Source organism: Pseudorca crassidens, chromosome 11 (assembly GCF_039906515.1).
Source record: "Pseudorca crassidens isolate mPseCra1 chromosome 11, mPseCra1.hap1, whole genome shotgun sequence".
In the NCBI taxonomy this organism is placed as follows: domain Eukaryota; kingdom Metazoa; phylum Chordata; class Mammalia; order Artiodactyla; family Delphinidae; genus Pseudorca; species Pseudorca crassidens.
This window is the reverse complement of record NC_090306.1, coordinates 72,008,630-72,027,543: the sequence shown is the minus strand read 5'-3', so window position 1 is coordinate 72,027,543 and position 18,914 is coordinate 72,008,630. Positions and strand designations below refer to the sequence as shown.

Here is an 18,914-nt window from a genome sequence, read left to right as displayed (position 1 = left end):
ACTATTCAGAATATTTTGGGAATGCTTCTCTTTCAGACTTTCCTTCACAGTCTTCCTGTTAATCTTCACCAGATCTTAATGAGTGTATTTTCTTAGAGTATATATTTTAATTTTGGAAACAATGAAACACATACAAACCTAAAAATGATGAATAGTTATATGGTTAAGTTAAAGAATTTTTCTTTTCATTGCGTTACCCAGCACCCTGTCTTTTTCATTAAGATTATAAGATAAAGTATGACAGACTCTTTCTCTGACTTTTAATGTAAATCTAACAGCAGTTCCGTCAAAGAATTCCATTTTTTTTCTAGCAGTGAATGATAGAATTCTTGGGATATCATTTTTAAAGCTTCCTGATCCAATTTTGAGGAGAAGCTCTCATATGTTTAGTCACTTTTTAAAATAGACAACTTCATACTGGACACAATGGCTATTATCAAAAAGTCTACAAATAAATGTTGCAGAGGATGTGGAAAAAAAGGGAACCCTTGTACTCTGTTGGTGGGGATGTAAATTAGTGCAGCCACTGTAGACAACAGTATTGACGTTCCTTAAAAAAACTAAAAATAGAGCTAACATATGATCCAGTAATTCTACTCCTGGGTATATATCCAGAAAAATGGAAAACTCTACTTTGACAAGATACATGAACCCAATGTTTAAAGCAGTACTATTTACAGTAGCCAAGACATGGAAGAAACCCAAGTGCCCATCAACAGACAATTGGCTTAAGAAGACGTGGTATACACACACACACACACACACACACACACACACACACACACACACTATATTACTCAGCTATAAAAAGGAATGAAATATTGCCATTTGCAGCAACATGGATGGACCTAGAGAATATTATGCTTAGTGAAGTAAGCCAGACAGAGAAAGACAAACACCAAATGATATGACTTATATGTGGAATCTGAAAAATAATACAAATGAATACAGAAGAGAAACGAACTCACAAACATAGAAAACAAACTTATGGTTACCAAAGGGGAGTCGGGGAGGGACAAATTAGGCATATGGGATTAACAAACTACTATACATAAAATAGATAAGCAACCAGGATTTACTGTATAGCACAGGGAATTACACCCAATATCTTATAATAACCCATAATGGAATATAATCTGCAAAAACAAAACAAAGCAAACAACTGTGCTGTACACCTAAAACTAAAACAATATTGTAAATCAGCTCTACTTCAATTAAAAAAAAGAATAGTCTCATTGGTTCGTAGATATGCCTTGTGTACTTACTTGGTCTGTATCTGAATAGAGAAAGGAGATGAGATATAATGCAAACAGAAATGAAGAAAGGGGAAAATGCCAAGGTGATGGCAGTGTTGTTCTTGAGTTGTTTGAGAGAATGTACACACAAATATCACAAATTTTTACCACTTCCTGAATCTGTTTATGTTTTTCCTTATGTTTGTTGTGGCCCACTCCATTTCTGCTCAACTCTAAGTTCACTTGTATCCAACGTTCCTGGTCTCTCCTATTGTAAGGATGTTGGGTCATTTACATTGTGCAGCGTGGTGCAGTTATTTGGGATGCACCTATCTCTATAGTAGATATAAGCTCGTTAAAAGCAGATATTGTATGTTTCATTAATGTTTGTGTCTGATGGGATTCAGGGTACGTTGCCACAAGATGTGCCACTCCAGCATGCAGATTACTTTGAGCTGAAAAAATGAAAGCCCAAAAGACTCAGGAAGAACCTTTGAATTCCTCCCTTACTGCCTAAAAGAATTTAAGATAGGAGGCCTGTCCCAGGAAGGAGCTATCACCACTGATAACTATAGTCAAGTATTAGGTGTGCTAGACAGGAAGGAACCTAGCCAAGCCCATTTGATCAAAGTCCTCTCTGCGTCCTATTGTCTTTGGATGACCCGCAAACATTTGTTTACCAAACAACTCCTTTTATCTTCCTTTGAATTATTTTACTTCCCCTTAAAACCTCAGATCCCTACCTCCTTCTTAGTCCAGAATAATATATATATATCTCACCTTGCCTTGTTGTCTTTGGAATTCTTCATATTTATGTGGATTTGCTGTATGAAAATAATAAACTTTTTTTCTCCTGTGAATCTGTCTTATGTCATTTTAATCACCAACCAAAAGAACTAAGAGGGGAAAGAGGCAAAATTTCCCCTCCCCCAATATATCCCTTAATGTCTTTTCCCTTAATATCAAATGAATAAATAGATGAACATGCCAACAGATGAAATTCTGTATAAGACAGATTTACAGGGATGGCATGCAATTGTGTATATAATTCTATCAGCAATAAAATAAGGGATGTACTTTAGTCAGAGAGGGGAAAAAGGAAGAATTAAGAAAAAGGGTCTCAAAATTCTACTTACTTACGAATGAACTGAGTCAACATTATGCAGTGGGGTATATCTGAGATCAAAGTAGATTTTTGCAAGAAGGAAGAAGTTAGCTAAAAGAAAATGTGTGTGAAGCCCTTGTGTACTTTACAATTCTTATACTTCTGGAAATAATAAGCTCTGAAAGGTCAAGGACAGTCATATGTTTTACACTCTGTAGAAAGAGTTTGCATCTTAAAAATTAATAAGAAAGGGTCTTTGGTATTTTAAATATTTTTCCTTATTAAATATTACTGTTTTTCAACTTAAAATTTTACAGGTACCCACAGAATATTGGACATAGAGATCCAGGATCCATAAGACTTTATCACCTTGAATCAAAGATTCCTTTGATATCCTCCTCCATCTTTTATTCCTATCAACTAACATATTTTTAAAAAGGATTAACAAACTTACCAAAAGGGAATTTAAAAAAATACCACTGCCCGCACTTTCCAATGCCTAAGAATAGCAAGGTGGTAAAAAGAGAATTAGATGATGAGGTTATTGAGTCTGTCAAAGACCTTCTTTCCAATGAAGACTCAGCTGATGATGCCTTTAAGAAAAGTGAACTAATTGTTGACGTCCAAGAAGAGAAAGACACAGATGTTGAAGAAGGATCTGAAGTCGAAGATGAAAGACCAGCTTGGAACAGTAAACTACAATACATCCTGGCCCAGGTTGGATTTTCTGTAGGATTAGGGAACGTGTGGAGATTCCCATACCTCTGTCAGAAGAATGGGGGTGGTAAGTTTCTGTTTTCTGCTTTTTTTTTGAGTGATACATTGCTGAGCAAATTGCAGTTGATTATGTCAAATAGCCCCTGTTGTTGCTGTAGTTTCACTATTTTAGAAACTATGAATTCCACTGTAAAACTAGGGAGACACTTTTGCTGGAAGTAATTTCAGCTCTGAATTTCAGCTCTGTTTTCAGATTAGGTTTCCATAGGAGCAGATGGCTTGCTTTGAACACTCAAGGATTGCTTAAGGTCATAAATTCTCAAATTCTTTCTGTGGATGCTATTAACATCTCTAAATTACTGACTTTTCTAACCAGTGTTTCATCCCTTGTGCCTATCAGTTATTCACTTTGGAGAAAAGTCCTCAAGTTTTTGATATGAGACGATATTGGTGAACAAGACAAGAGAGAATTTTCTGTCCACAATTTATTAACTCTGAATTTTAAGTTGTTTCCCTCTTCAAAAAAGCAAAAATTTCATATAATTTAGAATGATTATAGTCTTCAAATGCTGACCAGAACTTTGTATATCCTAGTAGAAGGAATTTAACCAGATAATTAATATAATGCCAGATAGTCTTCATCCTCAGATATTAGCATCCTTACGATGATAATTACCATTCCTAATTTTAAACATATTAACTAGATCAACATGATATTTAGCTTTTTGTATTTGTGCATATAATTACCAGGTGTTATTTAGTGAAAATTGTCTTAAAATCAAGAAAATAAAACCATATACAAGAGAGTACATTGTTCATGTAGGATACAAGCTCAATAGTACACCAAAGTCAAACTGAACATTAAGTTAACTAACATTTGGGTTATTAAATTAAAATAACTTTAATATTAAGCTTTACTTTCTTTACCATTACTATCTTTACCATATACATATATGGAAGCTGTTCAAACAAGTGTGATTAAACACTAAATATTCTGTAAGCAGCATTTCAGCACATAAAGGAAAGACTGAATATTTTGGTCTTTGATTCCAGTTTGTGATAGTTTTGCTGACTGGAAAAAAACATGGTTTTATTTTATTTTTGATGTAGTTACAACCTATATATCAGATGAAATAATAAAACCATTCATATATGAAATGGTTTCTTTTCAGTCACTAATAGATAAAAAGCTAAGGTGTCATGGTGACAAAATATGTTTAAGGTCTTGCTTAGTTAATTCAACCAGGGACAAAACTACAGGTTTGGGGAAAAGTACCCTGTCTGACAAATCTGCCAGAGAGGTAAGAATCAGTACATGAAGTTGGTGATGCACTACCCATCGCTCCACTGAAACAGCAAGCTCCTCTAGCTAGTCTTTAACATCACAGATGAATTATTTATTAAATCAGCTACAAGCAGCTATGTACTGCCCTGCTTTCTGTTTCTCACAAATCATCCCCATTTGCAAGACTGGCAAAAGATGAATTCTGATTTTCAGACATTTCACCTTATGAGCCTAACTGGCAATACTATTAAGGAAGACCGCTATCTTGGCTGAAAACTCAGGTTGCTTTCCATTTAATACAGTATTTGTCTTGGTGGAGAGCCTAAAGGATTTCATAGTAATCAGTTGTTAGCAAAAATGGCTCCTCCTCTTTACTTTCTTTCATATATAAAGAGAGTCAAGATGCCCTTCCTAGTATTGTTTCCTCTCTTCTAATTACAAATGCTAGAGAGTGACATTATAAAACACCAATGGGCTTTATCGTTTCAAGATGGCTGTTGGAGTTCAAAAGGCAGTACTCAGCGTGCAGTATGGCATTGAACTGTCTAGGTATTTGACTGTTTAGTCAAACAGTCTCAGGTTACCTAAATCTTATTCATCATTTGAGGCACTTTATGAATAACAGAATAAAAAGTAATAGACCAATATAAGTTGATTTGTCTGAAGATATTACTGAAAGCACAATGGTTAAGCTTAATAAGTGTTAATAATGTAGAAGCTACCAGCTCAAATTTTGAAGTCAGTTTGACTATAAAGCCTGGCTCTTTCCCACATTATCCAGGTGACCATTCACAGGTTAACTATTTCTTCTGGCTGAATTCCCACACCTGTACAATGAGGAAAATACTGGTACTTGCCCCATTGGATTCTTGTGAGGAATAAATGAGTAACTACATGTAACATGGATAGAAATGTGCCTGGCAAATAGTAAATTCTCAGCTGTAGTTTAGCTATGACTATTTTTGTTATGGAGGCTCGTGTTAGAGAAATTTGAGTTAGAAGAAAAGGCCAGGTATCTAATAGTGTGTCATGAACACATAACGGAGGAAATGCTCCCAATGAGTCCAGTCTTAATTCATTCTCTCTTTTCATCCTAGTCATTCACACACACATAAACCAATTCACACCCCAGGATTTGAGACGTGTTAAAATGCACTTTCGGTCCTTCAGGAAACATGTTCAGGTCATTAGTGCCTGAATGTTATTAATCATTTTAGAATTTGAATTTTGATAATTCTGTTTTATAATCTCATGCATCGATGCTTTACATTGCATACCTCTTTGTAGATCAACTCATGTCTCAAAGACTGAAAATCAGCTGTAAGAGAGTAGAGATTTTCTACCAACCACCATGTTAAGGGAAATTTTTTTTTAAATTCAATTTCTTTTTTTAAAAAACATTTATTTATTTATTTATTTGTCTGCGCTGGGTCTTAGTTGCGGCACGCGGGATCTTTAGTTGTGGCATTCGATCTCTTAGTTGCAGCATATGGGATCTAGTTCCCTGGCCAGGGATCGAACCTGGGCCCCCTGCACTGGGAGCGCGGAGTCTTAGCCACTGGACCACCAGGGAAGTCCTGGGAAATTCCTGTATATCATAATTATTTCAGAGATATATAGATACTGAGATAAATGATTTGAAAATAAAATCATTAATATTTACTTCTTCAGCAGAATAGGTACCATAACAATTCGAATAGTTTCCAAAATCTATTCAATACCATTAAACACATTTTTTAAATGAGAAAATATAATAAATGGCCACTTTATAAAGGGAATTAGTACCATCGATTACATGACCCACTTGGCAGTATCTGGTTGGACAAAACTCCAGACAGGAAATTTGAATGTAGCAAGTCCATTTTAGAAGTCATTTAATGAATAATTTGCATATGTATTCTCATGTAGAAATGAGTACAGGTTTCACATTTGACTTTATCAATTAACAGAGTCTAATATTAACATTGTCAAGCTGTTCAGTACATTTTAAAGTCACTAATCATGTGTCTTAAATTGAAATTTAGCTGTAAAATAAGATATATATTTTTCAAGTACGAAAACTTTACTACAAGGAAAATAGCACATATATTTTACAATAGCTATTAAATAGCTCAGTTTAGTCAGTCCTCCCTACCCCTTAACAGAATTTTGGAAAGCAAAAAATTACTTGTTTCCTGAAGTGAACTTTTTGTATGACATATATATATATATATATATATATATATATATATATATATAGGAAAAAATGACATTTGTCTGTGGTAGAAGTTCTTTTTCCTTTTTTTTTTTTCCTCTTTCAGTCTAAGCAGCCATTTCTTCTTCCCTGTTGTTAGTTAGGAAGAGTCAGTTTTAATACCATAACATCTCACTCATTTTGATTTATCAGATTTGAAATGCATGATTTAGATGAGTTTGAATAAAATTTAATAAATGACTTCATTAACGTCGTATGAATAAGATTTCCAGGAGTTTGTGAAACCTATTTGAGAAAATAATTAATTTTAAGGAAGCAATTATTTTTACAAAAAATAAAGCTGGTTTACCATTTCAATAAAATGAAACTAAAACTATTCATTGGTATCCTTACTTTTTTCATAATTATTTTTTATCAGAAACTCTTTGTAGCAGTCAAATTCAAGTTTCAAATACCAGAAAGCTTAAGGTAATGAAATTGCATTTTCTTTAAAGTCCTTTGTAGTTATACTATATGGAAGTTTAAATATCATCTTTCGTGAGATAATCAGAATTAGTGTATTCTCTCCTGTGACTGTTGAAAATATAATCTATTTTATTTGTTCTTGTTTCTGTAGGTGCCTATCTTTTGCCATACTTAATACTGCTTCTGGTAATAGGTATTCCCCTTTTTTTCCTGGAACTTTCTGTGGGTCAAAGAATTCGGCGAGGAAGCATTGGTGTGTGGAATTACATAAGCCCTAAACTGGGAGGGATTGGATTTGCAAGTTGTGTAGTAAGTTTCCTGGTATGGTACATGCCTTATAATTTTTACAGGGTTTGTAATTATATAGTTTGAATTTAAATGAAACCTTTGAGTGTGTATTTCTACTCAACTCTTTAATCATGTTTTAAAAAAACACTACTGGAGCTTGCACTAATACACAAAACAAGCTGTAAATTTAAATGTAGTTCAATCTTGTTAACACATGTTCTTAAGGTCTATGAGAGTCATCGTTTTAGAAAAGATAATGCTTTTCAAATAAAAATAAAATAAGGAGGTTTTTTTAAAAGTATTAAATGGGTTTTATGCATTTCATCTCATTGTTTCAAAGGAAGGGGCATGAGAGGTTTAATATAATCACACTATTTTATTTTGCAGGTATGCTTTTTTGTGGCTCTCTACTACAATGTCATCATTGGCTGGAGTTTGTTTTATTTTTCTCAGTCTTTTCAGCAACCTCTACCTTGGGATCAGTGTCCTTTGGTGAAAAATGCTTCACACACTTGTAAGACATGTACCATGTAGTGTTTTTGTATCTAAAGATCATACAGTTGGTAAAGGCAGGAGCTTTCAAGATTCTTTTTTTTTAAATAATGTGGAAAAATCTTTCAAAATTGTTACTATAACAAACTTTCCTTGACATACTCAGAAAGATAGATGTCTGGCATCATTTAATTTATCTAGCTCTTTCCAAGTAATTTTATTGTGCCCCATGATGTTAAGGGTAAACAATTATAAGCCTTCAATTGTAAATTTTGACAATATTTTATTCTGTATATCTTTATTGATGCCTTACAGTTTCATTAAAATAAAAAAGAGGACAAAAAGAGTTTAGACTGAAGGAATTGTTTTTATGTCTTGGGTTGTTTTTCTATGGTTTTCTTATCATTTATTTTTATATCCTAGAATATAAAGAACAATTCCCTAGCGCTGTCCAGTAAATATAGAATGCAACTCACATATGTAGTCTAAGATGTCCTAGTAGCCATATTTACAGAAAGTAAAAAGGGACAGGTGAAATATTTTATTTAATCCAATATATCCAAAATATTAACATTCCAACATATAATTAATATAAACATTAGTTACGTAATAATTTACACTGTTTTTCTCATACTAAGTCTCTAAAAGCCCCTTTGTACTTTATATTTACAGCACTAGTCACTCTAAACCAGCTCCATTTCAAAAGTCACACATGGCTAGAAGCTAGCATTTTTGACAGCTCTGCCCCCAGGAAGTCAATCAGATAATTCTGGGGGCAGAAGGGGCTATAAACCTGATACATTTTAATCACCTTGATAAAAATCTCACATATTCCTATTTTAGAAATGTGTAATAACAAATGTCAAAGAGGATTCATGTCTGTTGACTTTTTCACATTTTTGCACAGTTGAGGTTTCATTGTGGATTTAAATACTTCTGTAGAATAGTAGTACTTTTCTAGGAAAAGTTAAGAATTGATTTACAGGCTTACTGGGGGGGAAATGGCCTCATTATTCTTTATAGTCTGAAATGACTGTGTTACCTTTCTTTCTACAGTCGTAGAGCCAGAATGCGAAAAAAGTTCTGCCACTACCTATTATTGGTACAGAGAAGCACTGAATATTTCCAGTTCCATTTCTGAAAGTGGGGGCTTAAACTGGAAGATGACCGTCTGCTTGCTGGCTGCCTGGGTTGTGGTGTGCTTGGCTATGATCAAAGGCATTCAGTCTTCTGGAAAAGTTAGTATGTTAGAGCCCCTCCTGCTTCTGCTAATCACCTCAACACCATTCCTGGGAACTATCTCCCCCACCCACTATAAACCTGTGTGGGCAAACTGCAAGTAGCACTTTACTCTCTCGGCAGTTAATTAAAGATTGGTAAAAAGTAGTGCTTTAAAAAATGTATTTAAATCAAGGAAAGGACATAAATAAAGATATAAGTGTTTTATAATGAAATCTAAAGTTGTTTATAATCTTTCCCTATTTTATCAAGATCTGTTTTGAGCTTTTTTGTCAATACTTAAAAGTCCTTTCTCGTTGCTGGTATTCAGCTGACCTTAATGTTTTTAGTTCTCTGATTAGTTCCAATCATGGAAATTGGGAAAAGTGGTAGAATAAAGAATTTGTTTATTTGTGTTATATCATTCATTTTTCTCTACTACAGGTGCTCTAGGGAAAAGTTGCATAAAAGATTTTAAAATAGTCTAGTGTGGAGTGTTTCTTAAAGATATGAACATTAGGTAGTTATGATATATCTCAACAAGGAATTCAGAGTAATATAAAAGACTAAAGGGCATGCCTGCCAGGGCAAATGGAAAATTTTATAAGGCTGTGCTTGAGAAAGACAGTAAGTCAATTCTAGATACCCCAGGAAGTCAATCAGATAATTTTTTAAAAGGATGCATTAGGAAAGTAATTGTTATTCACTATTTTGCTTCCATATTACATTTTTTCCCCATTATTACTGCCATTGTTTTAAAGCTCTCTACTTCTTTTGTTTGGACCATAGCAAGAATTAATCTTGGTTCATCTTCTCTCTGCCCTTTAACAACCCATCTCTACTGTTTTTTCTTTCCAAAGCATAGATCTGATCATATATCTTTCCAGGCTAACATATTGCCACTTACCATGATATACTAGTAAGAGTGGGAATAGTAGTAGTAGTAGCAGCAGCAGTAGTAGTGGTAATAAATGACGATGATGGAGATGATTCTGATAATGATGAGAACAAGAACAATAACAGAAGGCAAAATTTATTACCTGTTTACTTTGTTCTAGGCACTGTGATAAATGCTATATATACTTTATCTCAATTAAATCTTAAAAAAAAAAAAAGAAAACAAAAACCAACTCTAAGAAGTAATTGCTACTCTCAGACCTGCTTTACAGATAAAAGAACAAGTTTGAGAAAACAGGTAACTTGCTCAAAGAATCACAGTTAGTAAATGCTAGTACCTGGATCAAACCCAGCTCTGTCTAAATCTAAAGCCCATGTTATTTAATTGCAACACTATAACGTCTCTCACTGTGGTATATTTTTTCCCACAAAAAGTGAACTCTTTTAGGCGAAGTCTGTCTAATTCATCTTTGCTTCCTGTTACTTCATATTTAATTAGAAATGTTTGACAATTTTTTTAAACTTGTTAATCACAGCTGATTTTACATTTACCTTCCTGATGGAACTTCTATACCATTTTTCCTTTGTAGAAATGAATGTGGTAGATAACACCATATTCTGTGAATGTTAGTGTATTCTGTGATTAAGTAAGTTCAATTAATTCGTTCCATTTGGTGTGTCTTCTACTATGTCAGGGCCCCATTACAGTCAAGTTATAAATAAAGGACTAGATTCCTAAGCCAAATCTAACCACATTTATGTGCTTCCTAAGGTGATGTCATTTGATAGAAAGAGAACCAACTATGGTCAGCCAAAGAAGTCCAAAAATCCCTCTGCTCGCGTCTTACCACCACATTTTATTTCTTCTTTGTCTGAGTATGTGTCTTATCATTTAAAGAACTATTCATCCTTTTCTTATCACAACATTGGGGATGTTTTTCTTATGTCGTGTAATATAACTTTATCTGGAAAAATTTAATACAATTTATAGACTACATGTAGTTTATTATTTCAACAAGAAGGCTTCAGGGAGAGGGTAGCTTTTCAGCAGACTTTGAAGAAAAAATTTAGTAGGCACAGATGGGGAGAAAGCTGTAAGTAATATGAACAAAGTTATGAACATCTAAATTGTGACAATTCCTCATTCTGAGACAATGAGCTAAATATAATAAGAAATTTATTAGGAATAAATGTAAAGCTCTGTTTGCCTGCCAAACAAAAAAGCTTCCAAATAAACAATCACACAAATGCAGTATAGAGATATATGGTTTAAGGGTAATGAAGTTTAAGGGTAGTATGTGAAAAAAAAACTTAGAGAATTTAGCAGCTGAAAGAAAAGTCACCTTGTGATATCCCCAGCCAAAACACACACACACACACACACACACACACACAATGCTAATTTGAAACTGCATGAATTAAGACAGGAGTATGACAGTGTCATTCTCCTTTAGGTCAGGTAGGCACATGCCAGTTGAACCACACCTGTAATACTGGATTTTACTGAAATCTTTACTACTTTGTTATGGAAAAGAGCCATCTCAGCTTTGTGATCACAGTCTTCCAATAGTTGAATAAAAAGAGGAATAAGCCTTATTCTGTGTGGTCACAGAGAACAGGACCATGATCAAATATTTGGAATTATGCAGAGTGGCGGGATGGTGGTAAATCTTCAAGGAAAGGAAGACCTTTCAGGAATCAAGCCTAGTAACAATGAAATCAGTTGCACAGTGGTAGAGAGCTCAGCACTACTGGAGGTGGTCCAACAGAGGTGGTATGGTTGCATGTCCCTTTGTTGGAGCCTCTATGCAAGGGATGCCTGCCCCCAGGGGAAAGATAGAAATGAGAAGCTCTAGGCTTTCTTCTAACTCTAATATCTTCTACTAGCACTACTTTGCCATTAGTACTACTACTGTGCTAAGTAAGTACTCTACATACATTAGCTTGTTTAATCTTTCTAGCAGCAAGATGATTTGCATGTTCTTATCCCCATTTTACTGCAAAGTTAAGCTTAGGGAAAATAAATAATTGGCCAGAATTAAACAACTGATAAGTGGCAAAGTTAGAACTAGGCTATGAAATCCTCAAAGAGAATGACTCTTTCTGAAGGTATGTTTAAAATAAACATTTTAATATGTAAGAGAGAAAAACAACTAAATGATTTCATATATTTTCTTTTTTTTAATAGTTGAGTAAAATGAAAATATTTTCATGCAACATTTTGATTGATAAACTTATGTCTCTTACTGAATGTACTTACTGTGAAAGGCATGTCAGTTTTTAAGGCCCAGGGAGTCTTAAAATCAGCCAGAGAAACATATTTCATTGTTTCACTTCCAAGTTCTTAAGAATAATACTTAAGGGTCATTCATCTACTCACTGAACACATATTTATTGAGCACCTACTATGTGCCAGGCACTGATCTAGCTCAGGAGGTACAGTGGTGAACAAGGCAGACAAAATACCTGTCTTCATGGAATGTCCATTCTAGTGGCAGAGGCAGACAATAAACAAATCATAAAATAATATCAGGTAGCAATGCAAAATATAAAATAAGGAGAAAGTGTTTGGGGTAGCATTTTACATATAGTCAGGTAGAATTTAAACTATTTTCAATAATATTATTCAACTGACAATTTTATTATTATGAGACCCATATGATTAAATAAAATGAATTTGTGTTTAAAAGCACAACATGGATACCTCTGTAAAATGCTGACCTAAGACACATCTTTAAATCTCAGAATTTAATGATTAAATATTTGTCCTTTACCTGCTCACAGAAGAAAAAAATTCAGGTGTGAACACTACCTATTACTACTTAAGTTTTTAAGTGTTTAAAATCTTGACTGTTACTTTTCTCCATGTTGCATCCAACATGAAATTGTCCTGTTCCTTTTTGGACAAAGCTATCCTTATCTTATCAGAGTCTTATCACTGAAGCCAGATGAGTATTAAGAACTCAAATATGTGTTGAATTAATAAATGAAATTTGAAATGTCTCATCATATAATTAGTACCTAATTTTTAAAATACTGTAAAATAAAGATGAGGGTTTTTTGTTTGTTTCTTTTTTTTTTTTTAGGGAATGTGTACAGAAAGGAAAACTTCCTATGAATTCTCTCTTAATGTACAATATTTTTGAGTATCTAAGAATGTGCAAAGGTTAATAGGCCACCATCTTTATCCTCATGGAACCCATAATTTAATGGGTGAGACAAATAATGACAGCAGAATAAATGCAGTAAGATGTACAAATAAAAAGTGTATGACAGTATAGAGCATAGAGGCAGCCACTGAAATTAACCTGGAATTGGGGGAGGGCTTCACAAAGCAGGTAACTTTTGGGCTAGAGTTTGACAGTTGAAGAAGAGTTCACCAGGAACTTCAGAGAGAGGACATTGGAGGCATGGAAAACAGCATGTGCAAAGCCCAAAGTTTGCTGAGTAACCCCGTGTGACTTTTACATACAATTTGTGAAGCTTGTGGGAAATGAGGCTGGAAATGTAAGTTGACTGCAGGTATTAAAGTATCTATGGACACTGGTAAAATGACTGGCTGTTACTTAACAAACGGTGTGAAATATTTGAAGATTTTTAGCAGTTCATTACACCATCAGATCCTTAGAAAGATCTTTCTGGTAGCAGTGTGGGTGATGAATTTCAGGGATGAAGAGGAGAGCTGGCAGGGAAAATCAAGAGGCAAAATGAGGAGGAAGCTAATAGTGAAAAGTGACACATCACTGAGGATGAAAACGAAGGGACAGATGAAATTTGGAGTCAATTGGACTTGTAGGTCAGTTGTTATGGGATGTGGGGAAGAGAACCATATTCAGGTGTGTTAGAGTTGTTTAGCCTGGGCAAATACACATACAGGAAGAATGATTTCTTCCTTTAGCTTCTAATTTGAAATTATATTAAAAATATACTGAGGGTACACTGTATTTATTGGAAAAAATCATAATCAAACTATCCAGATTATTTTAGTGTGCAGCCTTCATTTTCATTTTTAAAATAAATGCATTAATGGAAGTCCTTTAAGTCATTTATAAGGCAGCAAATTTGAGTTCTGTTAAAAAAAAAAAAAAAACAAAGCAATTGTGCAAAGGTGAATCCATGCTTCTGGTTAGCCCCAAGATTTGTAAAGAAGAATCATAAAAGGAATAGCTGTAATCAAGTGAGATCAAGGCTACTTGAATAGATATATAGTAGACCCACAAATTTAAAGAATGCTAAAAGGGGGCAGAAAGAATGAAAAAAATGTACTCCATCTAAAAGCATTCTGATAAGAAGAAATCAAGAAATGTGGATGAATGGATGCAATTTAAAAATTATACCATTTTTATAAATAAAAATTTAAAAAATTATACCATTTTGAAATGATCAAAAAATTATATTTCTTTACAACTAATTAAAATATAATTATTTTTAGAAAAAATATGGGTTTCTAATTATGCTGAGATTTTATTTGTAATATTAATTTTTTTCTTAGAATGCTTAATATAATTATAAGGTATACAGAACAGTAGAAGAGGGGCAAATTATTGTGTTGACTTACCTATTGTTTGTCTACAGTTACTATAGGATTCCATATCTCTAACCTGCCTGAGCCATCCTCTGCTATGGCAGTTTTTTCCTCCATTCTTCCTACCCTTCCTCCATTCCTTCCTCCTCAGATAAGTATTATATACGTACTATGTGTTAGGAACTCTGTTAGGTATTTGAGATTTGGTAGTGAACAGGAGAGAAGAAGTCCTTGCCCTCACAGAGCTTATATTCCAGTAGGGGAGATTGAAAATTAACAAATAAACAAGATAATTTCAACAGTGTTAAATGCTGTCAAGACAAAACAAAATAATATTGAAGGTTCATGGGGCATAGAGGAGGGCAGATGGAGGTATACTGGATGAGAAAAAGGCATCACCTTATTCTGGGTGTTCTAGGTAGTCTTGAGAAAATGAAGATAAGACGTAAAATAACAAAGAGGAGCGAGTCTCGGACAGATGAGGGAAATGAATACCTCAGACTGAGGGCACAGCCTGCTCTGGCCCTGAAGCTAAAGAGCTTGGTTTCCCTCGGGGCTGAAGCTCAGCTGGGGGAAGAGTGGTGGGGCAGGCAGGTAGGCAGCCTAGTCTAAGGCTTTGCAGGACAGAGGGAGAAATTTGCCTTTTACTCCAACTGCATTAGAGATCCCTGGAGTGGGTTAAGCAGGGAATGAGATAACCTGAGTGGTAGCTTGGAAACTAGAATATTACAAATAGTGCAGAACTACTTCTGGATGTTTGACTTTAGCAAATGGATGGGTGGTGGGAGATGGAGTTGGGTGGGGACAGCTTTGGGGGAAAATCGGGAAAGTTTTGGATACCACATGGAGATGTCAAGGAGGCAGTACATGTCTGGTTAGGACAACTGCTTTTCTATGATAAACATTTGCTTAACTTTAATGATGAAACTTCTGAAGTAGAACATAAAATCTCTACACTATTATTCAAGTTCTGTAGGAACTTTAACAGGACCACTCTCTACTCCAGAAGCTTTAAAGAATTATAATGGAACTTTGCTTAATTAAAAACAAACAAAAAAAGGACTTTTTTTTTTGCTACCTCAAACAATAAAGTAGAAATTTGTTAATGAGTTAGTGTCCATTCATTTCTCTTAAATATTGCTTGTTTTGTGAACTGTAAGGAATCAACACTATTCAAATTACACCATACCTATGGGCTATTTAAAAGGGGTTTAAATAAGGAAAATTTTATTTTTTGTTATATCTCAAATAGAATCTTAACTAGTCACATTGAATCAAGGCTATTAAGCCACTCTGATATGATGGCTATGCAAGGTATTAAAAGTATTATTTATCATATTATAAAAAGTGCCACTTTCACGGTATAGAACAGAACACATAATCTTAACTATGAAAAAGAAAATAGTCGTTAGGATGTCTCACTTTTTTTAAATCTTTCTTACTTTGCAGATCATGTATTTTAGTTCTCTGTTCCCGTATGTGGTACTTATATGCTTCCTAATCAGAGCACTCCTTTTAAATGGTTCAATTGATGGCATCCGTCACATGTTTACCCCTGAGGTATGTACTGTATTTCTAGTTAAGGCTTATGATCACAAAAGCCTTATGTTTATTGTTAAAATGTTCCCACAGTTAGATTTAAGGGATAATTGTTCTAACCTATGTGCACTAGACTATTAAATTATAGCTGTTATGTTAACCAGCCTAGTAAAACCGGAGCTTTTGGACATCTATAATTATATCCATCTCTCTCCAATTTTAAAGGCCCCATTAGTGAGTTTCACTATTTAAACTTCAAAAATTCCTATTTTATAATAAATTAACTTCCCATTTTTACACTGGTATATTTTAGAACTTTTCAGTCTTTACTCTTCCTCCTCTATTTCAGTGGTTCTTAACCTTTTGACATGGACCCCTTTGAAAAAAACCTGATAATGGAATCTTCTTACCAGAGCAAATAGAGAACATATTAATTTGCTTAGTGTCTCAGGAGGTTGACAGATCACCTAAAATCCATGGACCCAGGTTAAGAACCCTATTGCCCTCTAAATCCTGTCTCAGAGAAATTCAAGGTTTCTTACTTTGTTTCGTTTTGCAGTTTTGTATTTTCTAGAATAGTACTTAACATTAGTGCATTTGGGAAGTTCTGTAACTTTTATAAATGCATATGCATTTTAGGAAAATTCTCATTAGGTTTCCTAAAAGGCTCAGAACTTAGACTCCGTTGTTTAACTTAGAGCTGACTTGATTAATCCTTGTGGACTTGTTATATTGATTTGACAGGAAAAATCAAGTTTGAGGTGTACATATATTTTGGTTATACACTGACATTACACTTCACATTAGTTTGCTAACTCTATCATAGGCAGACAACGAGTTATAAAAACACAATTTCAAAATTAGCTCAGAAATTGGAAGTTGTCTGAATGATGACTGTGCAGCCAAGCATGGTGCTGAGAGATGTGGGCAGAAGATTTTAGCCTCCTTGGAATTGTCACTCCTGGCAGCTGCCTTGATACTGTGTCACAGAGGCTGTGTTCTTTGTGTATCTGGTTCCAACGTGGTGTTCATTCTCGAGTAGCAAAAATGTTGACACTGTGATCTGGTTTTCTCGAATAGTTCTAAAGTTCTGTTTATCATTTAGAGTTGTTGGAACTCCTCAGTGAAAAATTACTTCAGATTTATGAATTTCAGCTGCATTATAATTTAAATCAGCCTCAGATGGGCCGTACTTAGTGACCAAAATATTTATATTTGCAATATCAAAAAAAAAAGTTCTCTGAGTTAAAAACAACTAGCTTTGTTGTGAATTCCTGGAATATCACCTTTCCCTGTGTTGGCAATTGTTTGTGACATAATTCTAAATATTTAATTTAAATAGATACTTTAGACTCTAAATACTTTGATATGATGCTTTTACACGGTCCCCGTATTTAAAGCTGCAGCATTGTTAACATTTTAAACCAGAACTGGAGATAACTATTAAAATAGAGTTAATTATTTCTTCAGCTCACTTTTCATGGACTGTTGATAAGATTCTGTATTAGGCCACTGTAGGATGATAGTTAATATAATAACGATAAGAAGTTGTCAATAACTTTTTAATTTACATTATTTATGTAAGGGAGAAAGTACCTAAGCACACGAAATATTCCCAGTGAATGGAGATTTAATTCCTGAATTGGAAATAATCAGAATGTCTTTATTACATAGGTGTTGTCTGCCATCTAGTGGGCAAAGTAGAGATAGACAGTTGAATGAGTGTATTTTACTAGATGGGCATCAACCGTAGAATGGTAATGTAGCAGCGATAGTCAGTAAACAGTATGCATATTTTAGTTAATTGAAAATAAATTATAAATATAACCATGATTATGTTTCATGATAACATTGCATAAATTTCAGTAATAATCACTAAAATTAATTGAACAACATATCCTAATGTTTGAGAGCTTACACATTTTGAAATCTACCTGTGTTCATATGTCAGCTCTACCCCAGAAGTGCTGTGTAACCTGAGGCAGGTTACTTAACTCTTCTAAGATGCAGATAATATTAGCCACAATTTCATTGATTGTTGTGAATATTAAATGAGATCATCCATATAAAGTGCTTATCAGTCTGCCTGCCACTATAGTCCATATGTTAGCAATTATTGAGGACTTCGAGGGCAGCAGGCAATGTGATAAGTAGTACCTGTCTTGTTACTCTCATCTTTCAGTTGAGAAAGCTTGAACTCAGAGTGGACAGGCCACCTGCCCTAGGTTGCACTATTTTTAGATTATTAAATGGCAGAATCAGGATCTGAAAGTGTCTATGTAACTCATGTTCTTAACCACATTTGGCATTGTTCCCAATAAAGGCAATTTCACTGCAATGGTGAAAAGAGATAAAATACCAATTTAAACACTACTGCTACTGAAATCAGACTTAACTGTTTATTGAGGTCTGTGCCAGGTATGGCTAATATTAATAGTTCCATTTAAAAGGTCTGGTTATATACAGTGATAATTGTTTAAGAAGTGAAGCACACTTACTTGAAATATATGTTCAGCACAGATTCCAAACTTTAGAACTTTGGATCTGAAAAGGTCTTAGTGATGATATGGTTGAATTTCTTCTGTTTTCAAAGAAAAGGCTTTCAGGAAACTACTCAATGAATGAATAATACCTATCTGAATATGCAAAGTACAAATAGTTCAGCTCTACCCAGCTTATAATTATTATCTGCTTTGGCTGTTAGACTTCAGAAAACACAAAACTTAGGGTATTTGTTAAATAATTATTTAACTTTTATGGCTAACTGATTTATTTTGCTTTGGAAAGAAAACAAAGATAATAAATAAGAATAACTGAAGATAGTTCATTTCTCTCCCAAATACTCCTTTGATGATTTGTCTTAAAGATATTTAAAAATTCCCATATACGTATTTTCTCCGTGTATTTAAGTAACATCTCCGTCTAAAGTTTCAATAGTCTGTAGCCTTTCTTAT

At 34.1% G+C, this 18,914-nt stretch overlaps 1 protein-coding gene across 4 annotated transcripts in view; it reads left to right on the top strand.

Moving 5' to 3' along the window:
• Positions 1-18,914, top strand: part of SLC6A15 (solute carrier family 6 member 15) — a 48,210-nt gene that overhangs the window by 17,526 nt on the left and 11,770 nt on the right. For 3 of the 4 annotated variants that reach the window (XM_067697480.1, XM_067697479.1, XM_067697481.1), the window contains 5 exons: positions 2,658-3,124; positions 7,153-7,322; positions 7,677-7,803; positions 8,838-9,019; positions 15,871-15,981. In XM_067697480.1, coding sequence (XP_067553581.1) covers positions 2,836-3,124; positions 7,153-7,322; positions 7,677-7,803; positions 8,838-9,019; positions 15,871-15,981 — 879 coding nt within the window. In that variant the 5' untranslated portion in view covers positions 2,658-2,835. The remainder of the gene's footprint in view (positions 1-2,657; positions 3,125-7,152; positions 7,323-7,676; positions 7,804-8,837; positions 9,020-15,870; positions 15,982-18,914) is intronic. The other variant, XM_067697482.1, reaches the window with a different exon arrangement.